The sequence below is a fragment of the Gigantopelta aegis genome, chromosome 12, assembly GCF_016097555.1.
Source record: "Gigantopelta aegis isolate Gae_Host chromosome 12, Gae_host_genome, whole genome shotgun sequence".
NCBI lineage: Eukaryota > Metazoa > Mollusca > Gastropoda > Neomphalida > Peltospiridae > Gigantopelta > Gigantopelta aegis.
The window spans coordinates 27762350-27787032 of NC_054710.1; the positions used below are offsets into that span (position 1 = coordinate 27762350).

The 24683-nt window shown below is 35.3% G+C and overlaps 2 protein-coding genes across 2 annotated transcripts; both read right to left on the reverse strand.

The window, feature by feature from the left end:
* Nucleotides 1-4836: 4836 nt before the first annotated feature.
* On the reverse strand, nucleotides 4837-22939 carry LOC121386367. The gene is made up of 7 exons (XM_041517251.1): nucleotides 22921-22939; nucleotides 13592-13681; nucleotides 12486-12632; nucleotides 9449-9550; nucleotides 6946-7078; nucleotides 6106-6174; nucleotides 4837-4898 (listed from the first exon to the last, which is right to left on the reverse strand). Exons 2-7 carry the CDS (start codon nucleotides 13661-13663, stop codon nucleotides 4885-4887), a joined length of 537 nt encoding a protein of 178 aa, XP_041373185.1. The 5' UTR covers nucleotides 13664-13681; nucleotides 22921-22939; the 3' UTR covers nucleotides 4837-4884.
* Nucleotides 18437-20542, reverse strand: LOC121385939 (piggyBac transposable element-derived protein 4-like). The gene is made up of 3 exons (XM_041516734.1): nucleotides 20462-20542; nucleotides 19901-20059; nucleotides 18437-19228 (listed from the first exon to the last, which is right to left on the reverse strand). Exons 1-3 carry the CDS (start codon nucleotides 20540-20542, stop codon nucleotides 18437-18439), a joined length of 1032 nt encoding a protein of 343 aa, XP_041372668.1.
* Nucleotides 22940-24683: the final 1744 nt, after the last annotated feature.

Sequence of the window (24683 nt, forward strand, 5' to 3'; positions counted from 1 at the left end):
CCCCGATTCATTACATTTATTTGCATCTAATTTTGCAAAGTTATGAAATTCTGATATTCCGTGATCTGAAACAAATATCATATTGTGTAATTTCATTGGATACGCCACCTGTTTAGATGGTAGTATATAATTCTAGTAATATGTGCAAAAACTTTCATTTGTTTGTTTCTTCAAAGCGTGTACTACATTCCAGGGTTACGTTTGCCATGAAGGACCCAGTAAAGCGATCGTGCTGGCTGAAGCCTCTTGGTGAAAGAGGAGACATATGAAGAAACGAAAAGGATCATTGACAGTGGAGTATGTACTCAGTTTAAACGAACATTGCCTAAATAAAATTTACATATTCTCTTTATTAGTATTATCATAATAGATGCGTATTAATATATGAATTTTAAAATATGAATATTTAAAACATAAATATAATATAAATACAATCATTTACTACTATTACTAAAAAATGTTTTAGTAATTTTAATAACAATAATTTTAGTTATAAAGTATTTACTACTACTACTACTACTACTGCTACTACCACTACTACTACTACTACTACTACTACTACTACTACTACTAATACTACTACTACTACTACTAATAATAATAATGAGGATGACAATGAAGATGACGATGATGATGATGATGATGACGGCGACGATTATGATGATGACGATGATCATGACGATGACGATGATGATGATAATGATGATGCTGTATATGTATATATAACAAGGACTATAAATATGATAGTCTTAAAAATGTACAGTACCTATGGCTAAAAGTTAGTTTCTAGCTTACAAACGTTATTTCATATCATAAATGTATTGTTAGATGTATTGATGGATGGAGGGATGATTCATTGTCTTTCAATCGTGTATTGACTGAAATATTATAACATATCTTATTTTTTCTTTATTCAAGAAAGAAATGATGCAGACCGATGAAAACTGGATTATCCCTAAAAGATCTCTGAAGAAGGATCAGGTGAAGAGAGAGGTTGGAAGTCTCTTGGCCGACTTCTGTTCTGACTCAGATGTGTACATGCTGAAAAGAGGTAGAGCGAATGTCACAATTCTGCACGTTTGTTACAGCCAAACTAAAGTTAAAGTTGGGGGGATGGGAACATACATACATATATATGGTGTTATGTTGATTGAATCGATGCGTTGTTGCTACATGTATTCTTAAATTTGTATTATTTATATTTTAATATGGTTAGAAAATGATGTCTCTAGTTTTTAACTTTTAATATAGGGATATATATATTATATATATATATATATATATATATATTATAATATATATATATAATATATAATATATATATATATATATATATATATATATATATATATATATATATAGATATTATTATTATTATTATTATTATTATTATTATTTAAGGTATTATTTTAATGTCAGTCTCTCGTAATTCCGTATGGCGTGGCTTGTGCACTTTTATTCCTGTATTTTTGCATTTCAATGTTTTAAACCTGTGTATACATGGTGAGACTTAAAGTTAAAAAATGTGTTTGCCGGTCTATACTGACGTCTATGAGGTTTAATTTGTCTTGATTTTTTAAGGTTTAGTCCAATTGTGTTGACATTTTTCTTTAAAGACAATCGGCCAAAACTTCAAACCTGTTTTAAAAAAAAAATCACATACGTGTTTAACCTCTGTAAATATACGAGAGTAGGACTAGAAACAAGCTTTGTAAGTTCATTGTAATGCATTGTTAGATGCATACAGTTGATCTCACCTCATTGATACAGTTATCACAGTTTGACGCTCAATACTAAGCCAAATAACTTCCGGCTGGGTCAAAGTTCGAGGAGCACCGAACTTTTGATAGAGCAGTGAACACCACAAGTCCTGTGATTGGTGATAAATGTTAGTGTGTTGGGTTTAAAAAAAAACAAAAATAATAGTTTCATATGGACAAACTATGTATGCAATTTTAGTTTATCTAGTATCACTGTGTCAAGTACTCTTGTGCTTGAAACGTGTATAGGGTACCTGTAAAACAAGTAATCGAATTTTGTGCGGAACTACCCATTATCTCAAAAATGAGCAGCTTAACCCCCATTTTTTTCTCATTCACTTTAACATTGAGGGATGGTAGTATTTATATCCGTGGCGTTTATGTCGACATGATACCCTGCAGGTAGGAGGTTTAGCTACATATTTTACTATTGTCGTCTATGGGATTTGATTTGGTAGTATACACCCAATAGCCGATGTATTTTTTGTTCTATGATGTAGATAAACATTCATTTATTCATTCATTCATTCATTCATTCATTCGTTTCTTCGATGTATGTTTCCAACTTTAAATTGCCACAGAGTCAAAACGTTATGCACTTCTTCTTCTTCTTTCTTCTCCTTCTTTTTCCTCTCCTTCCTTTTCTTCTTCATTTCATCTCTTTCTTCTTCTCCCCACTCTTTTTCGTTTTGTTGTAGTTGTTGTTGTTGTTGTTCTTCTTCTGTATTTGTCATCTTCTCCATCAGTTTTGACATAAGTTGAAAAGTCGGGGGGGGGGGGGGGGGTGTGAGATATTGTTTTCACTACATATGTTGTCTATCATGATATCTTTGAAGATACCCTGGGCCGCACTCGACGATCGAGGAGCTGTACTCGTAACTGTAGAATCTGTGCCGTAGCAGCCAAGGTGAGCAGAATTACAGGAATTTTAGCCGGAAACCCATATTTGTTTTGTTATATTATTATTATATATAAAATACCAACGATGTGTTTGTGCATCCCAACCCCACTGATGCGCGGTCGGTCTGGGGTCGATCCCCGTCGGTGGGCCCATTGGGTTATTTTTTGTTCCAGCCAGTGCACCACGACTGGTATATCAAAGGTCGAGGTATGTGCTATCCTGTCTGAGATTGTGCATATAAAAGATCCCTTGCTACTAATGCAAAAATGTATGACTGTGTCAAAATGTCCATATGTTTGATTTCCAATAGCCGATGATTAATGTGCCCTAGTGGTGTCGTGAAACAAAACAAACTTTCTATAAGCAGGATACGTTGTATTTGTTAGTGTGGAATATGTACTGTGGCAGAACTGGTGAACAAGCTCCTGGCGGTTCTACCCCCCCCCCCCCCCCCCGCCCTTGAAACCTTGAATTTTGTATACTATAATGTAACAAAATAATAATAATAATAATAAATGTGCTTGTGTTCCCCCTACCAACCCACAAACACGTACACTATTCAAGGGAGTTAACTTATAGTTGTTTTAGCCAAAAAGCAAACATTTTATATAAAATGTAAATAGTTTTTATTTGATCTGAGGACATGTTTCAAGAGCCCTCAAATATCCACCCTCCCTCCGGGCCATTATACTTATACTCATAGTGGTCCTTAAATATTGGTCTGCAACTTGGCTGGTTTTAATTTCACTTTATAATCAAGTTCAGTAGCAGATTCAAAGGTGCACTAGCCTGTGACGATCGTAAAAGATATTGCAGAAAACAAGAAATGTCGTTCATCGACGCTCGTCTAGGTGCGTGCGTGTTATGTTATTTGTGTTACAATCTGGTTTCTGTTAGTTATTAAAGCGACGAACCCTAATTTGTAAACACTACGATGTATTTTTCACTATTAAAGCCGCTGTTTGATAATTTAAATTAGAAGTACTTACATGTTATTATTTAGAATATTCATTTTTGTACCCCTGAAGTGGATCTGGTCATCCAAGTTTTGGTAACACCCTCAAATGCATTTTTTCTTAATTCTAAAAATGCACGTAAGTCTGAGAAGTAATGGTTATGGAGACAAGCTCTAGTTATTTTTAGACGGTATTTCCCCATTTAAAGTAAACATCACAGACTTTAACTTTTTTCTTTTATAACCATATCCATATGTGTTACAGGTTTGTAGATTAACTACATTTAGTGTCCATTTTTACGAGCTAAAACTAGGGTCTGCCCCTTTAATATATTCACATGTAATTATTAATTATTATTATCTCTCTTTTTTCAGCATCAGCAGTAAAACATCACTGCTCTGTGTACGTCGCTGCAGATGAAGATAAATAACAATAAGCTGTAAGCAACTCTATTTCACACTAAGCGCAGAATAAACAAGTTTAAACAGTATCAACATAAACCGCCTTTTTGTGTTTGCTCGTCCATTGTTAGTGCATCACGTCTGGTATATCAAATGCCGTGATGCGTACGTTCCTGTCTATGGAGAGTACATATAACATATCCCTTGCTGCCTTATTAATTGGAGTAGCCCAGTGCTTCTAGTGTTTTGTAATTGAGAGAGAGAGAGAGAGAGAGAGAGAGAGACTAGTACATGCATATGGTAAATTTGGTAAACTTCTAAATGGCTTTTGTTTGCGTATGGATATTTAAAACAAAATCTTAAACATTCGGGGTTGGGGGTACGAGTATGTGGGATGGGGTGCATGTTTGAGATCAAGGGTGTTTAAATACATATATAAAATGTGATAGTTTTCTAATTAGTGTACTTTTTCATTTAGTCTCCATTAGGCGTCAACGAGTGTGTGTAAACGAGTTCTTGCTGTTAATGAAAACACGTGCAGTGGCCTTCATCCGAAGGCTACATGTTATAATTACCAAATATTTGACATCCATTAATTCATCAATGTGCTCAAGTGGTGTCACTACCTTTTTTTCTGGTTATGTAGAACATATAATTGTTCCATGAATTTTGTTTCATTTCTTTTTGTATCCGTGTCAATGTTTGCTTGTTTTAAATAGATGGGTTTCAATATTTATGAACATAATATACAAAATACACACCAAACCGATTTAGTGGGGTTTTTTTTTATTTTAGTTAAATTTATTTTCTGCTAATAACATCCATCATGCATTATACAGCTTATTTGTTTTCTGTTTTTGGGTAACTCAGTAGTGATTATCTGAAAAAAAAGAAAAAAAAAGAATGCAAATAATAGAAATAGAGACTTTGGGTTTTTTTTAGGACTAGGTTGTCGGTATAAATCTGATGCTTGAAAAGTATCATTAGATACACCAATTTCCACTAAAACTGCAAATAAAGTAGTACACATCTGGGACTGAACCCCCTCCCTTCCATGTACACTTTATGTACACTTCATTACTAAACCTGACTCGCTCTCATATTAGACACAACTCGAAGCAATAATTGTGTTTACTGTAGATCCTGAAATTAATGCGATCATAATATTAGTAGGAAAAATGCGAGTTCGTGTTATTCACATTAATAATATGATGCATTTATTTCTATGTTTTGTCGCATTTTAGTCTGCCCACCGTTACTCTCATTAATTTAGGGACGCCTTAATTTCAGGATCTAAAGTATTTTATATCATGGAGTGATAATTGATCTGTGGAGCGTCCTTTGTGATTAAAACCCACGTACGCTCTTTGTACTTGTTAATGTAACATGCCCTTTCTCTAGGAGTACGTACTTTGTTCACACCCCAGTTTTTTGTTTTGTTAAATCACACACACACACGCACACACCACACACACACAGATATATATATATATCTATATATATATATATATATATATATATATATATATATATATATATATATATATAATTTAATCCAGTTGTCTCGAACCTCGTCGGTGCTCGAGAAAGTATTCGACCCATCGGGTAGTTCCATCTAACCTTTCTATTAATAAAGTGTAACTCGGGACTTCGTTTTTGTTTTCGAGAGTCGTTGTGTATTCGACCCTTCCGAGTTCGACCCAACTAGATTATATTGCACACACACACACACACACGCGCGCACACACGCACGTACACACACACACACGCACGCACATACACACATATACACACACACACGCACGCACACACACACGCACGCACACGCACGCGCACACGCACACACACCCACGCACGCGCGCGCACACACACACGCACACACACACAGACACGCACACATTATTACATTAAAACCTGTCAAATCCGACCCCTCTGTAAACAACAGATCGTAAACAAACTATTGTAATGGCAGCTGTATATTTATTTTGATTTTCAGCTGCTGAGGTTAATCCATCATTATATGTTGTTTTCTGTCCCAGACGTCCAAGACTGTATACCCCCAACAATTGTCTTAAATCAGTACTCAGGTATAACAGTACCCTTACACCAGAGACACAGGAAACAACGCTTTCTTCGTATCAATTGAGTTTCTTTAGCTAGAAAGATTAACAGCGTAAACATGTATATTTTCACAGTGATACATTTTCAACTTTGTAAAAATACAGTTTATATATTATTTATTTGTACATGCACAGTAAGAATTAGATCGTAATATGACGTGTGTCATTTAGACATTAACTTGGTCTCCGCGTAGTTTGCTAATCAGACCAATTAGTCACATACTATACTAATAATTTACGAGCAATCAAATCACAATGTACTTTAATTGTTGCCTCGTGAATTGCAGGTAGTTTTATTGGGTATATTATGGCCTCTATATATCATTACATGGATATATGTTAGAATATGCCAAATAAATAAGGGTCCTTGAGTCCATGGGCCTGATACATGGGGAGTACAGGTTCTATTAACACACACTGAAGTAATCTGACAAAGCACACACTCTACTGGAAGATCCGAGTGACAGTACTATAACCAAGAGTTTTGTTTCTTACACATGACGTATTGTGACTTCTGTTGTTCATTTATATTAACATTAAATGATAACAGGAAATAAACGAAAATGATGTACAATGCTTGTCATCAGATCTATTGTCTTACGTACTAGTAACACGAAAACCTGCATGTTTCTCTCAAAACTGGCATATGTGGTGAAAAGCTGGCGTAATATCTTGTTTGTAGGGAAGGGTGTAAATATAACGCTTCCATCGTTAGTAATCGGTAAGATTAACTGATGTTGAGGCAGTATAAGTCTTTTCTTGGCTATCTTTGAAACCATACTTATGCTTTCATACTTTGGAGTTTACCTCTTTTGAGCATGAAAAGAGCAGAATCTGAACAGAAGTCGGCCAACATACTTCCAATCTCTCTCTTCACACGGTTCTTCGGTAACGGGCTGTCGGGCATTGCCCAGTGTTCCATACTCTGGATGAATTCACTCTTGAACAAAGTAACAACTGTTAAAGCCTCATATCACCAGTAGCCATCACTGTTGTTTACGTGTGTTTATTTAACAATATGTCTTAGTTCAACAGTATGCACGTGCACTATAATTTCGTATATAATTTGTTTTACAGCCTATGGCAACTGACCATCATGAAAATACATTATTAAAACATTGTTCCTAAATCACCAATTGTTTCATAAACTATTTGTATTTTATTGCAATGCAACCAACATGTTTAGGGGACCCAATATTACGATGATCTATTCCACAAGAAGTTCATTTGAATTTAATTTTAAGTTTCATATATGCTTTTCGGGATACCTTCACTGCATTACAACCAAACGTAGAGATAACACAATAAGTATTGCATCTACTTCTGAACAAAAACAAATAGTACCTTTCGTCGTAACATACATCCCATTCCTACAAAATATTGGTCACACATTACACAGGTATTTTTAAAATACCGAACAGTCAAGTAAACTCAAAATACTAACACAAAGCAAACCAATTGTTGCTTTTAAAAGGTCCCTAAATCTTAAAGACATACTTGTCCATTCTAAACTACAATCTAATGATTTTAATAAAAAAGTAAATGTAATAATGACACATTCCTTGAGCGAAAAAACAACACTTTAAAAGCAGTCAAACTGGACGTGTGTCTATCATAAAACATATAATGACATGCTGTTTTTCAAGTGCTATTTATCTTATCACTTGCAAAAAGATGCGGTATACAATATATAGGACAAACAGGAATTACTAATTAATGGACATCGTAGCGACATCAATTTATATCCATGTAAATCTACCTTAGTTAATACCCACTTTAATACAAATTGTCATTCCATATCAAACGTTTCTTTTACCCGAAATGAACAGTTATTTGGCAACGATGAAAACCACCGCCTAGTAAGGCAAACATTTTGGATACACGAATTACAAACTAATACACAACATGGACTTAATGACATTCCTTCATTTAATGTAAAGTTAAACATATCTTAATCACTTAGTAACATTAAAAATATACAATGTTAGATCATTTAACAACCTTGTCTTTATAGTAATTCAACAAAATTGCTAAGAAATGCATTTAGGCCTATGCACTATTATTATTATCTTTTTTATACTAGAAATGTGACTTTGTACTTTACAATTTCAATATGTTCAGTTAGTGGTCTAATGTCTGTTCTTATGGCAATTTTTCTATGCATTAACCTGCTAATTTTAGACTACTTTTGAATCTACTACAGATCCTGAACATGATGATAAAATGATATTAATAGAAATGAGAATGTATAATTAACCTTTTACATCTTTCATTCCATCATCAGAAACGAATAACTGTTAAATAACTGCTAAATATGTCGTCATACATATTATGACGTTACTGTAGTAGAAGTGTATTAATAATTACTTGATTGTTTTTAATATAAGAACATAGGACGATATATATATATATATATATATATATATATATATATATATATATATATATATATATATATATATATATTATCCAATAACTTACTCATGATATCCATGTCATAAACCCATGTGATAATTTAGAGTATTAACCCGGTAACATCTGCAAGGTATCTAAATAACGTGATGCTGTGGATGGGTCATTTGTTTACAAGCCATCATGGCCTGTATATCTGAGCATAACGTTTTCAAAGATTAAATTAAAATGCGTGACGTCAAGCTAATTTGTGCTAATCGCGATGACGTCATATTACCGATGGCGGCGACTTTAGTACTGTGATTTACTAAAAATTTCATTAAAATGTTATTTTAGAAGTGTTATAGGATAAAACGAATTCGCTACTCATGTTTTCTCATATGTAAAATATCAACCTCGTCTAGTTAATCGGTAACAAAAGAAACACAAAACAACAACAACCACCAAAAGGAAGGAATGAAATGTTTTAATTAACGACGCACTCAACACATTTTACTTACGGTTATATGGCGTGGGACATATGGTCTGGGCATTTGTAAATTTACATTGAGTTTTCTCTAAGCAGTTAACAAATAGCCTATACACATGAATAGCATAATTTAGGATAGGTTATTGCATAAATATGTTTATGTAAATGTATGAGATTCCAGAAATGAGGCTTCAGATCGTTCTTGAGTATCAAAACCATTTTCTTGAGTATTCGTTATAATTATATGATCAACAACTAGTAACATTCACCTTGAAATTGACATGATTATAAGGAACTGACATGTGTTGGTCACGAGGTGGAGCTTTTATATTTAGAAGCTTGTTACCATCTAGCGTCCAAATAGAAGACTTCTATGATTTTGGGCCCAACTTAAGTGTTTTATTCTTCTGATATTTCTTTGGAACTTACCCCATTGTCCAAAGCCTTTTTTGTTTCTTCGTATGTTTCTCTTTTCCCAAGTGGCTTCACCATACATTCTCGTTTAACTGGGTCTTTCATAGCAACAAAACGCTGATCAAAAATACATAAGATTTACTTTTATATTTATAAAAGTGTTTGAGATATTTATTTGAACTAAGATGCATTATAGTATGCCTGCCTATCTGCCTATCTGTCTACCACCGTCCTTTTTGATGTAGTGATACAGCATGCGACCACAAGGCTGGTAGGTACTGGGTTTGGCTCACAGCACCGGCTTCCACTCAAATGCAACGACTCAGTTGGTAGGTGTATGACCACTACACTGACTTCTCTCTAACTAACCACTAACTCACTGTCCTGGATATACAGTCCAGAAAGCTGAAATAGGTGCACAGGACAGCCTGCTTGAACCTTAATTGGATATGCCCACGAACATAACTCTCTCTCTCTCTCTCTCTCTCTCTCTCTCTCTCTCTCTCTCTCTCTCTCTCTCTCTCTCTCTCTCTCTCTCTCTCTCTCTCTCTCTCTCTCTATGTCACCCCAATAGCCGATGATGTATTGTCCGTGCTGGGGTGTTGTTAAACAGCATATACATATGTATATCTATCTATCTATCTATCTATATATATATATATATATATATATATATATATATATATATATATATATATCTATATATCTATATATAAACATACACTTTTAACGATGTATATATATATATATATATATATATATATATATATATATATATATATATATATATATATATATACTACTCAAAAGAAGTTAAGGGTCAAAGGAACGTTTTGATAATTGTTTGAAGTATGTTTTTTTTTTAGGCCAGATAGGGTTAGAATATTAACCTTTGTGTTGTCATTTGGACTAAAGACATCACATTATTAAGGGGCATGCAATCATTGCCCTTATCTTTAGACAGTTTTTAAGTTAACCCAGATTTCCTTTTCATGGATTTGAAGCAAAAACATAGTCAGACTAAACTGACAACCTGCCTCGATGCACCCACGCGTAACAGCTCGTGCACCAATTGCACGTGCTTAGCATGAGTGTAATTCAATGCATGCCAATTTTAGCAATAAAAGGGTTGAGCATTTTCCTTTCATCATCACTTTAAATTTAAAGATGGTTCGATGACAACTCAGTTTGCAAGACAGGGGAAGGGCCATTGGCTGGCTACAAGATGGAGACACTCAAAGATCTGTGGCTCACCGTCTAAATGTAAGCCAAAGTGTTATCGGTAGACTCTGGCAGAGGTTCAGGACGACTAATGCTATTCAGAATCGCTCCCGTTCTGGAAGACCACGATCAACAACAGCAGGAGAAGACCCTTTCCTGGTGATAACGGCGTTGCGACAGCGTTTTGTGACCGCACGGCGTCTTCGTGATCAACTCAGAGCTGCTACAGGCAACATTTTGTCTGACCAGACCATTAGGAATCATCTGCGAGACCAAGGTTTGCGATGTTGGCGTCCTGTAGTCCGACCACAGCTACTTGCCCGTCACAGAAGGGCTCGCCTTGATTGGTGCAGACGTCATATCCGGCGGAACCGTGGGCAATGGGCAGAGACATTATTTCACAGATGAGTCACGGTACTTGCTCCAGTTCAATGATGGCCGGGCTCGTGTTTACCGTCGTCAAGGATAAATATTTGCTGATGTTAACGTTGTTCAACATCTACCATTTGGACGAGGAGGTGTAATGGTGTTAGCGGGCATATCCATGAATCACAGAACCCCTCTGTATATCATTAATGGAAATTTGACTGGTCAGCGTTATCTCAGAGAGATTGCTCAACCTTTTGTAATTCCACTTCTGCAGCGGATTGGACCAGGAGCTTGGTTCCAGGACGACAACGCAAGACCTCATCGTGCCAGGGTGGTGACCGACTTCCTGCAGCAGCAGAACGTTCAGCATATGCACTGGCCTGCATATTCACGAGACTTGTCACCCATTGAACATGCGTGGGATGAACGAGGGCGTCCAGTTCGATCACATCACGCCCCTGCCGTCAACCTCCAGCAACTGGCTCAGCAATTAGTTGCAGGATGGCAAGCGATTCCTCAACGTTATTTCCAACGCCTGGTTAACAGCATGCGCCAACGTTACTGACGCTTCTACTACATATGTGAACATCATTTTTGGGGGTGCATGACTTTATCCATTTGGGTAGTAAACTAGTTTCCAAGCAAAGGTTTTTTGTTTTGTGTTTTCTGTTCTTGAGACATCAAATAAATAATTTGTCATTAGTCGTCACAATTTTAGCATATTAGCTTATTTTTATTTGCACAAATATTTTTTACCCTTAACTTCTTTTGAGTAGTATATGTGAGGCCTATGTATGTCTTGCTTAGTGTGTTAGTGGTATGCACTGCAGCTTCATATATAACTGATTTAGTGAGGCAGTTTCCCTCAAGATTTTAGCCAAAATATACAGAGAAGTCGTGCAAGCCGGGACTAAGTAAAAGTCTTGTTGCAAAACGCTATCCGCTTTAGAGAGGTTACATTATGTACCGATATTTAATAAGGGACTGTGGAAAACATCCGGTTTTGAGGGAATTCCTGTTTACACGGGTCAGGTTTTAAGGGGATTTATTGTATATCTATCTGTCTGTCTGTCTGTTTGTCTGTCTGTCCGTATGTCTGTCTGTCTGTCTATCTATATATGTATCTATCTCTTTATATATCTCTCTGTCTGTCGTACTGTCTGTCTATCTATCTATTGAGAGAGAGAGAAAAAGAGAGAGAGAGAGAGAGAGAGAGAGAGAGAGAGAGAGAGAGAGAGAGAGAGAGAGAGAGAGAGAGAGAGAGAGAGAGAGAGAGAGAGAGAGATGGACAGATGAATTCGCGAATTTATAATACTATTTATGAATCCACGAATAAACAAAAATCATAAAAATAAACCATTTCACAGTGAAATAATAATGTATAAGTTAACGTTTATTTAAATGCGTAGCAATGGTTATGGCGCAATTATAATTCAAATAAATAAGAATACAAAATGCTTGCCTTTTCAAAGTCGTGGTTATTAATGGTTCTTCTGTTGCATTTAGATGGATCTGTCACAGCATCCGGTATCATCAGCATACTACGCCGATTGATTCCTAAAACTCCGTTGACTTTTCTCCCGTCATAAACGGTTGTTACAAAGTTCCACTAAAATGTAGATGTTACCACAATCTATGTGAACAGCTTACATTTTGTAAAGAAATATTCGACAGTTTTGAAGACGTAACCCTCTAACTATGACAGGTAATTTCACATTTTTCTGTTTTGCATCTGTTCAATTAGTTTCCAGTACCATATATTTGTTTTATCTATATCCAGGTAAAGGTACTTCGCCCTCAAAAAGATACGAACATTATGGCTTTTAATCTACGAACTTTGTTTTCATAAAATATATCAACATTCATTTATGCATCCAGTCGTTCCTACAGACGTTTCAACCATATACATGTGTATACATATACACTGTTCTCTGAAAACGCAGTTCTCAGATAACCATGCTAATCATTTGACACAAAGAATGTTCAGATAATAGATGATGTTCGTACATGCATGTATGTACGTATGAATCCATTTATATATGATGTATGCATCGCTATATGCATATCTATATATTGTATGTATGTCTTGTTTGAATTGTACATGCAAATATACAAATACATGGGAACAGGGTATAAAATGTAGGCCTATTATATGCACGAACGTATTTACATGTGTGCGTGCATGCATGCGTGGATGCAGATTATTATTTATTTACTTAGTTTGTTATGTGTGACACAAATCAGACGTACGGACTTGCCTATCGACATATGCATGTGCATGCGTGTCTCACTCGATTGCCCCCCCCCCCCTCTCTCTCTCTCTCTCTCTCTCTCTCTCTCTCTCTCTCTCTCTCTCTCTCACTCTCTCTCTCATACATTTATATATATATATATATATATATATATATATATATATATATATATATATATATATATATATATATATATTTGTCTTATTATCTGACTCTGTGTTCATGTTTATCATACAGGAAAAAGGCAAACAGACATACGAACACACAGAACCAAACAAATGCAGCCGTGAACACAAAAATATGAAATTTGACTCACGTCTGTGTGATCAAGTCCCAATGCTCCTTCGATCATCAAGGCCAGTCCCAAACACAAAACCACACATTTCATTATTGTTCGTCCGGGTTTCTGTATATACATAGAGGATATTTAATGTTTTTTTGTGACATATGATTTATATCTCATCTCGTTAAGTTTGCAATCATATCACACTCGTCGTGCAAATGCGAATTGTGAGATATGATTGCAAACTTCACTCGATGAGATATAAATCATATTTGACACAAACATTACATTTTCTATTTGTTATACAACATTTGGCAATTTACCTTTATTTTTAAAATGCCAGCAGCAAAATAATTCCGGCTTTCTTACAGTGAAGATAACACTTTCTACAGTAACGATAACACATTTTAGAAAAGTTTCACTCTAAAATGTATTATCGTCACTGAGTGACTGATAACACTTTTATTTCACTGATATTTTAAGATATTTCACAAATACTATATACTAAAGTATAATATTTATTACTATAGTGATTAGAAATAACAAAAACACATATTTAAATAGTTTTGTAATTTATTTCAATACATCGCCTTTTATTTAGTTGTCTGTTCTCTGTGTGAATTGTTTTCTTTTTTTTCTCTCTGCTTGTCACTGTCTCTATCTCTCACACACGTATACAAATATGCACACACACACACACACACACACACACACACACACACACACACACACACACACACACACACACACACGTACGTTCGTTCGAACGAACGTACGTAGGTACATACACACGTAACAAAAGAAAAGTAATATAAGTGTAGGAGATTACTCACATGGCATTCCTAACTACAAACAACTCGTAATTATCTGAATGCTAAAATTAGTATTCCTTAATATTGTGACGTCAAAAACAAGGCAATCATGAATCTTTATGTTCACGTTTCGCCAAAATGAGAGTTTTACAGGCAAAATGTAAATATTGATACAACAATATATGCGTGAGAAATCTGTATGCATGTGAGATACATCGACTGGGACAGCCAGAGATACAGACACAGTCATGTGACATATTTAATCATTTATGAACAATGTATCCTATCTCAAGGAAAGTAAAATAGTGGGAAATGCTGAAAATTTGCAACAAAAGTTGATTACTGTGTTAAGATGTGGAGGGTACAAGGAATAATCAACGATGTCCACCTTTGACACTTTTTTCGAATATCCCTTCTAATCCATATTTAGATTATGTTCGTTTTAACTGCAAACTACTTCTGTAATGTAACATGCTCATTCTCGCGGCATAGGGATATTTAAAACCCATTCAATAGGGAACGTCAAGCTATCTATGTTGGACCTCATTTTCACAAAACGCATTCAATAGGGAACGTCAAGCTATCTATGTTGGACCTCATTTAAACAAAAGGCATTCAATAGGGAACGTCAAGCTATCTATGTTGGACCTCATTTAAACAAAAGGCATTCTTCACATTTTGCAAACGTGACAACTGCGTTCGGGTTTTGAGGGGATCTATTAACAAAAACGCATTTTTCACAAGACATTTTTTGTTTTAAACAAGTACAAAATTAAAGCAAGTTTTAAATAGTCTGCAATCAATTATCCCTTGCTGCTTCATCGGTAAGATTCCATTCTTGTGACCTTTGTGGTCGACATGTATGACGCTAGACAAACATTTGGACGGTTATGATCGCTCTACGTATTTAACCGGAACATTTTTGAAAGGGGGTGCTGTCGGAATTCGACATTATCAAAGTAATGGCATTTAGCGTAAAACATAAGGTTGTTGTTGTAGTATCTGTGCCTACCGGGTGGTAGGCAGGAATTCCGTCTTTTCGCTATGGAGTTAACTCTGGCGGCAGAGAGCCATCCTAATCATTTAAATGTTCGCCTAGCTCTCGAACGGCAGAGTATTCGGGCTAGTATGATGCCAATATGTTAATATGTTGTGTTCCGGGAAGAGCCAGGATTTAAGTCAGTCGTTTGTGTGATCGCCTGGGGTGCGCGAGTCACAGCCATCAGTATAACAATGAACGCGGTATGTACTGTCTGGAAAATGTATATAAAAGGTGCAGCCCATGGAGAGGCGGCAGCGGGTTTCATCTCTTATGATCTTTGTGGGCAATAAAACCGTAAATAATTGTGCATAGTCAAATGAAACTTTCCTTCTTCTTCTTGTGTGTGTGTGTGGGGGGGGGGGGGGGGGGGGGGGGGGGGGGTGTGTCTTGACATCAAATGGTTGAGAGCCCGCCTGGAGTACTTGGGTTGTATGACTGAACGACCTCTGTGGGTCCACTGGGATTCCCCATCCCAACCAGTGCCCCACAATTGGTATACCAACAGCTGTGGTATCTACTCTCCTGTCTGTGTCTACACTTCACGTTATGTCGATTTAATGATTATACCACTATAGTATGACAAATTTGGTCAATAAAGAGAAAGTAGTAAATAATGGAACACAACCAATGTGGAGTCATTTGAACAAGACATATTATCAAACAGAGAGTCAATGTTATAAAAATAAAGTCGTGTATGTCAAGGTCACAGTAACGCAGTAATAAAAAAGAAAAACTATAATTAACCCTTATCCTGCCGCATTCTTTTTGTGAAATTTAAAGAATTTTCACCTACTTTACATTTCTAACAATATTATTAAAATGTATAGACATTTTAACATGAACTCACACACACATATACTATAATGATCTACCTACATTAAGATAACATTTTATAGTCAGTTAAATTATTTATGTTACCATGGTAACAGGTGCAAATTTCAATATACACTTTTGTCAATAACAATCAATAAAACAGTAATTAATTTTAAATTATTTTTTATATATTTCAGTCTATGTTATGATTTATTAACCATACTGCTTAATTTAACGAAAAAATTAAGTTGACAACGCATTTTTGAATGAAAAATAGTATCAAATGCACATAATACCATTAACACATTTTTGCAAATTATCAACAAAATGCTAGAGACTAGAAACATTTATACTTTCTGTATTACTTTATGTATGTTCTTCAAATGATATACAATTTCAGAAAAGTATATGCCCTTTCACTTCCTATCATTTTTTAATGAAATTTTTAAATTTGGTTACCATGGTAACCAATGCAAAACCAGAACACTTTTTCCCCATGAAATATTAGTTTAAAATACATTTATTTGAGTAAGAATCATTGTATTGTGGCATAATCATAATCTTCCAGCTGTACAATAGAAAGGTGAAAATTATCACTTCTGTTACCATGGTAACCAATGCAAAACAGCAAAACGTCCCCAACCCTGAAATATTAGTTTACAATGCATTTATTTGAGTAAGAATCAGTGTATTGTGACATAATAATAATATTCCAGCTGTACAATAAAAAAATGAAAATTAGTGTTTCTGTTACCATGGTAACCAATGCAAAACAGCAGAACGTCCCCAACCCTGAAATATTAGTTTACAATGCATTTATTTGAGTAAGAATCAGTGTATTGTGACATACTAATAATATTCCAGCTGTACAATAAAAAAATGAAAATTAGTTTTTCTGTTACCATGGTAACCAATGCAAAACAGCAGAACGTCCCCAACCCTGAAATATTAGTTTACAATGCATTTATTTGAGTAAGAATCAGTGTATTGTGACATAATAATAATATTCCAGCTGTACAATAGAAAGGTGAAAATTATTACTTCTGTTACCATGGTAACCAATGCAAAAAAGCAAAACATACCCTACCCTGAAATATTAGTTTAAAATGCATTTATTTGAGTAAGAATCAGTGTATTGTGACATAATAATAATATTCCAGCTGTACAATAAAAAAGTGAAAATTAGTGTTTCTGTTACCATGCAAAAGTTGGAAACTAACCATGTATTTTTATATTTATAAAATGTTTCAAATGAATTTGAGTAGAAATCAATGTATAGTGACATAATAATAATCTTCAAGCTTTATAAGAGAATGGAAATCATTGTTACTTCTGTCATAGACTATGGTAACCAATGCAGAACTGAAAGTATTTGCCCCCCCCCCCCCCCAAAAAAAAAAAAAAATCACTTTCAAATGAGTTTATTTCAGTAAAATCAATGTATAGTGATGGCATAATCTTCTACCTGTGGACAAGAAGAGTGATATACTTCACCAGGTCACAATTGCAAACGTATACAAATGTAAAGGCAATGCCATACGATATAAGTGTCTCCTACAAAATATAGCAGAATGCATAGCAACCAATGAAATCGGCTATTGTTATACGAGGCACTCATATCGTGTGGCATCGCCTTAATTGTAACCACTGCAAACAAATGAACACACTGATAGACAACAATTTTTGTTGCCATTCTTTACACATTTTCAAATTTCATCCAGTATTTAACATGTGCATCACACAATAGGTATCAAGATGTCACACTAGTGAATGTTGAAAGCATGCTTTAAGCCCACCATGATACTGAAATGAAAACAAGTCACAATTTGAAATTAGTTTATATTCTTTTGAAAATGACACTAACATTAACAACAACATCAACAAGCAGAATAATATGTATAATAAAACAATTGTAATGAAGTAACCTGAAACATGATATATACATAATAATATGTTTAAAGGAAGGAGAGCTGAAGGAGTTTGAGGAGGATAATTGTGAGCTCAGGAATTGTATTTGAATGTACATTGTGTTATAAATTAACACCTACAAAACTAATATAAAAATATGAATCTAGAAAAGTGTGAAAGTGTTCATTTACAAAGTAGTATGAAAGTGTAAATTTGGTCAAATGTACAAGTGTAGTATATAAAAATTGTAAGCAATGGAGTATGTTTGTATAAAATAAATTTAACTACAAAATGTATATCACATTACTCTTCAGCAGGAAGTCTGTAGTCTTGTAGCGTGTGAAACCTCTTAAAACAGGGTTCGATACACAGGGGCTCCATACACACCTCACACATATATCGCGTCTCCTTTCGCTCACCACTCTCCTTGTGTACTGTACACCGTCTAAGAGGTTTCATGTTTGATGCACCAGGCTGAGGCTTGATACTACAGGGGAAGTGGCCAGCAGAGGGATTCAGCCTGACTGGAACAGGTCCAACAGCCTTCCTCCCTCGCTTGGCACCAGGTACAGGTGCGGTGTTGGCAGACTCGATCAGACTCTTGACAATGGAGAGAACAAAGTCATGGTGACTGAAACCGCCTCGTCCAAACTTCTGCCACAATATGAATGTGTTAGCACCCAATATGGCAAGAAGTTGAAGAGTCAGTTTCTTCCACCACTTATTTGTTTTCCTCAGCACACTGAAGTACTGTGACATCTGATCAGATCTGTCAACACCCCCCATGTACCTGGTGTACTCAAGGACTGCAATAGGTTTGACAACCGGTGTCAACCTACTACGTCGCTGAGCTGTGCATCCAATCTCAGCCCGATGCATCGTCGACAAGACTGAGACTTCCCGCTTATCCTTCCATTTGAGTGCTAAAAGATTTCTCCGCCTGCGGTAGATCACTCCATCAGCTTCCAGTTTTCTGTCTTTCAAGGCGCGAGGCATTTCGGCCCGCGAAAGCCTCACAGTCCCACAAGCCATAGTGTCCTCTGCAGCCAGATGGTCGAACAGTACGGGACTTGAAAAGTAATTGTCCAAGTAAATCTGTTAAGAAAACAACAAATTGTAAAAAATAAAATAAAATAATAATAAGCTCATACAAGCATTTTTTAAATATACTTTTGCACAAAACATTCAAAATCATGATTGTGCATTCTGTCACTAATTATTGATAATATATAGTAGTGGTATCTGGGCTAGCTATGGGTGATCAAAACATTTCGCCAAATTATCTCAAAAATACAAAACATATAGCTATTTTCCAACAACATACCCTGGGTATTTAATCAATATATATTTAACTGTCATAATAGTCATTATATAGCAACTGTCAAGTACAACATTAGGCCTAAAAAAAATGTGTTTCAGGTTTCATTCTTGAAATAAATAGGGTAGGTAGGTAAGAACTTTTTTTTTCAATCGAATCAAACCGAGAACTCATAATCTGCCAAAGGGTTCCGAACCTAGATTATTATTTTTTAACTTTTCCATTTTTTGTTTTTGCTTCAAAAATGTTTAGGGTCCCTATATAAAATTAGGGTAGGCCGAGAAACAGGAAACACACATATACTTTTTTAGGACTAATCAAAAACCCTTTCATGAAAACAAAATATCAAGACTGTTGGTACAGAATAGACATTTTTGTAGATTTTTGAGTTAGGGAAAATGTACCTTCAATGTTTGCATGTATTGATTATTTACATATCTAATGTTTACCTTATAACCTTTGTTCAGAAATCCACAGGAGCGCAGGAGGCCCATGACAGCATTGAAATTTTTTCCATAGGCCTCCTCTTCTTCGACAGGATTTGGATGGTGGAGCGCTCCTGTGTAGACGTCCATCTGGCTGCAGTATCCCGATACACTCTCGCACACCTTTAAAAAAGTGCATTTAGTAAAGTCATCGGGTGCCTATATACATGTATTTGTCGATTAATTTTGCCTGTGAAGTATTTACTAGTAGTCTAAAAGTACACTTCAATGTTACATTTTGTAGTGGGTAAATCCCGTTGTTGTTGTTGTTGTTTTTATCAAAATGCGATATACGCCGATTAAAACTCAATTTTGCTGAAAATTTAAAAATGGATATATCGCGTTTTGCGCCTAAATTCTTCATATAACTTATCATTTGTGATAACTATCCAAATGGAGATAGATGTATGTAGTATGTATGTAGTATTATAATACATAAGTTTAAAAATAAAAAAAATAAAAAATTGAAGTAAAAGATACCAATCAGCAGAAGTAAGTGTACAATAAATAAAATTAATGCCTCACCATGTACAGCTTTATTCCATGCTTGTTTGGCTTGTTAGGACTGTACACCTTGAAAGACAGATGACCCTTCCACGGACACATTCCTTCGTCAATGGAGATGTGCTCGTCCAGCGAGTATGTAGAAAGAAATTGTTTGTTCAAAAAGTCATAAAAGGGTCGCACTTTAAAAAGGGGATCATGTCCTGCACATCCCCTTGGCACACAGTCAGAATTATTGTTCAAATGAAAAAACTTCCATATATTAAAAAAATCTGTTTCTAGACATTGTGGACGAGAAGAAGGGGGTCAAAACAACAGTGTCTTTACTCCAGTATCTATTCACATCCCCCTTCCTGACCAACCCCATAGCCAAAACCAGGGCTATAAAAACTTTGAGTTCATCAACTGTCAATGCAGTCCAGCTGCGTGCACGACTATGTGTAGAAAGGTTGGGGTTGGCCTCTAAATACTGTCCAGCATATATGTTAGTCTGATCCACAATGTGATCAAATAAAAAATCATCAAAAAACAATCTAAAAAAATCAACAGGACCAACTGTTTGTAAAGTAACATTATGTGAAAAAAATCCCCTTGAAACCCACTTCACCAGTGAAGGGAGGTACAAGGGGATCACAGTCTTGTTTGGACCAGCCAAGAAGTAAATCTTCAGGTACATCTAAATCATCATGCAAAATATCAATTTCCTGAGCCCTATCTAACAATAAATCACGTAAATTTACAACAATGTCCTCCTCAGTGAATCCTTTGAACTCTCCTTCGCTATCAGAATCATGATAAATATCCGCAACTTCCTCTGACATATTTACAGCGGAAGTGAAAGTAGCAGAAATCACCGACAGTTTTTCCCGCGAAACGTCATGTCCGAAATCCCCAATCATTATCTGGGTCAAATTACGCTAATGTAGGTCAACTACGCTTTGAGGTTTTCGCGATTTGTCTTTGGTATATAGTATAACTATTTATGAACATTTCATGCTTAGTGATTATTATATGCTCAATACAACCTTTCATTATTACGATTATTTTTTTAAAAGCGTTTTTATATCACTAAGTAAACAATGTTTTGGTACGTTGCCTGCACAACAGCTACTAGAGCACGTGGACTTAAAAATTAAAAATAAAATTGGGGGGTTACTTCTTACCATAGTAACTAATGATACATGCGATTACCCATCCTAATGTGAAACAAAATATTACTGTAAATGCCACATATTACTCATACTGACATAGGCCTACCAGTAAATTTATCGAAGCACTTACCTTCATGAATAGGCTACATGTATCCTACACATCGTTTGAATGAGTCATCCACGGTATAAAAATAATTATAAGACACTGTGTTTATATTCACAAAATTATATATAAATGATATAACATAGTCATCTTTCTAAATTATTTAACAGTAAAAATGTAACCGATTTGTTTCAACGAAACAAGTTGCCGCCACATAATAATTGTTATTTGTGACGCGCGACAAGAGAGTTTTTTGATTGGTTATTGGAAGTAATGCAGGTCATGGCATTCCCCGACTAGCTCAGCAGACGGCTACTACTAGTAGTAGAGCTTGTAATCCATCGGACGCAATGTAGCATTTATTTATTTTTATTTTTTTTAAATACAGAATAATTATACATATTTCCAATGAGTAGTAATTAATGTCATTGTGCATGTAATAAGTTTTCTTGAAAAAGCGGGAAGGAAAAAGAAAATCAACAACCGACGAATGCAAAGCTGTGAAAGCACATTCAGTGATTCACGACATGACACTGTTTACATAACTGTTCAAGCAAACATATATCTTCAGAATATCATGTATTGTACTTTAAGAAGTCAATGGATTTATTAATGAAAATAATTACAGAAGTACATGTAAACAATGTGTACGATTGCTGTCAAACTGTGTGGCGGGAAATGGTCTGTCACATGACCTGTTGTTTATAAATAGAAATGGCTGACCGGCTCTTTCTGAAGATCTGTTTACGCCATCTGATTAAAAGTATTCGATGTGTTGGCACATTTTTTACACACGTAAAATTAGAACTATTTCATTTCTATACAACTCTTCATAATGTAGTTCACATATTATAGTATATTATGGCCAACATGTACAGATAAAGAAACCACTAACAAAAAACACAAAAACAGTAGCAAACAATAGCACGCGCCATTTGACGGGTAATTTTTATTTTCAATAAACATAAGATGTACAACAACAATTTACTAAATATTTGGATATGTCATTCTGAGACTATTCATTGACATTTCCTTACTTTTTTTAAAATAAAAAATTCAATAGTTTTTGTAGAAAACGATATTTAATTCAAAACAATGCTAAGTGACGTCATTGTGATGACGCTTGACGTGTATACACGTCAACGGCACGATAAGGGTTAAGAGATAAGCAAGAGATGGAGAAAACGAAAAAAGAGCACACAACAGAAGGAAAATTATATACATACCTTGGTGTACGTTTCTCTTAGCTTGTTCTATACGACACAATCCAAAATGGATGTCTTCTTTTTATTGAGTCGAATGGTGCAACATTTGGTACAAGTGTGAGAAATAATTAATAATGTTGCTAACTTTGTTTTGTATATTTCGGAAGTTACCTGATACATTTTCACACAAGCGAGGTTTCGGTTACTCCGTTCGACACATCGTATCACATTGTGCCTATTTTGTACATAGACATAACGCGTCATAATGGAAACGAATATCAAGTTAGATGTATTTACATAGCAACGTGTGCAGCCAGTTTCATACTTACGTGCATACTATACCACCCTCAGAGCAAACTTAAATATGTGTCCATTCACGCATATGTCCTGCACGTTGAGTTACTCGTTTAAATCGGTAAGTGTGATGTGCGTGTCTGACGAAAGTCTTATGAGTTAGTTATGTTGCCAGACCCAGAAGATTCCAGGACAAGATGGCGGCCGCACTAATTCGTCATGTTCAGTGTCAAAATACCTAATGTCTATGGATGGTATTTAGAGAGTAATATTGTGCTTGCCAATGAGTACACCGGTTCTCTGACAACTGTATAACGTTTGCAAGTAAAACTAAACTCTTCCGTGCAAAAGATAGTTCCTTAGGAATCATTTTCAAAGCGAGAATTTTTGTGTGTTATGGCATAAATGTGTTTGAATACACGTTCCATTATCTTTTGGGGTTTTTTCTCCAATAATTCAAGGGTCCAGATTCGACCAGTATATTAAAAACTTTAGGATAATATAAACGCATATATCCGTTATGAGATATAGCGCATTATAAATGTAATTATTAATGTATTAAATGTCCGTGACCGCAAACACACACACACACACACACACACACATACACACACACACACATACACACACACACACACACACACACACATTCTTTAAAACATTTAACATAATATATGGGTTTTTTTTAATATTACATTACATTAAAGGGCCTTATGTGTTGGGAAGATGCATACCCGGACCACCAACACATACTGACACTTTAACAAATGAAAAACGCGTAATTTTAGAATTAATTAAAAAAACCCGAGATTATTCCTGCTAATTGGGGGGAGCCATTTTGTTTCGTTTTTATGACGTCCGGTGGTATAGCTTGGGGCGAAGTGACGTCAGCTCAAGTCCAATTTTCTATTATGCACAGTGTAAACAAACGCTCTAATTTACGAGAAGGCGCTTCGCTTTCATGAACCTGACTTGTAAAACAGCATAAATGACTTGATAGTATAATAAACTATTTAACTAAATATATTTCAATTTACATCAATATAACGAAATGGAGTTATAGTATTTTTTTATTTTTTTTTAAATCCAGAGAAAAAATGCATATTATTAGGCCTATTGGTAGGATACGTTCGAGGAAAAACGACCACTCACGATACCCAAGTGATAATTTTCTTTTCTCTGGGACTACGTAATTGGTCAGTTTTGTGATTTTAGATGGGAAAGTCTACTTAATCAATGGTTTTACAGAATTACTTACAGTAATAAAGCTGGTAAAGTCCATTACGATTTGAGGTTATCACACAATACCCTGTGATCTTAATAAAAGAGGTACGCCTTTTTAGTGTGTCTAGACACAGTGTCTAGGGACCATCTAAATATACGCCTGCCAATCAAGAACCACAGGTAAAGGCCACGGAAAGAAACTACCAATTAAGCAAGAAAACTCTCCGACTATTATTTCAGTACGTGGGTTAATTTATATACAAAAT

Bases quoted from the DNA above. Each gene is read 5' to 3' on its own strand.
- LOC121386367 (XM_041517251.1), bottom strand. From the start codon at position 13,663: ATGAAATGTGTGGTTTTGTGTTTGGGACTGGCCTTGATGATCGAAGGA. The intron at 9,551-12,485 runs GCAAGCATTTTG...ATTTTTGATCAG, and splicing joins ATAACCACGACTTTGAAAAG to CGTTTTGTTGCTATGAAAGA. The intron at 7,079-9,448 runs GTAAGTTCCAAA...ACTTTGTTCAAG, and splicing joins AAAAGGCTTTGGACAATGGG to AGTGAATTCATCCAGAGTAT.
- LOC121385939 (XM_041516734.1), bottom strand. From the start codon at position 20,542: ATGTGTCCGTGGAAGGGTCATCTGTCTTTCAAGGTGTACAGTCCTAAC. The intron at 20,060-20,461 runs GTGAGGCATTAA...ACTTTTTTAAAG, and splicing joins ATGGAATAAAGCTGTACATG to GTGTGCGAGAGTGTATCGGG. The intron at 19,229-19,900 runs GTAAACATTAGA...TTTTCTTAACAG, and splicing joins TTCTGAACAAAGGTTATAAG to ATTTACTTGGACAATTACTT.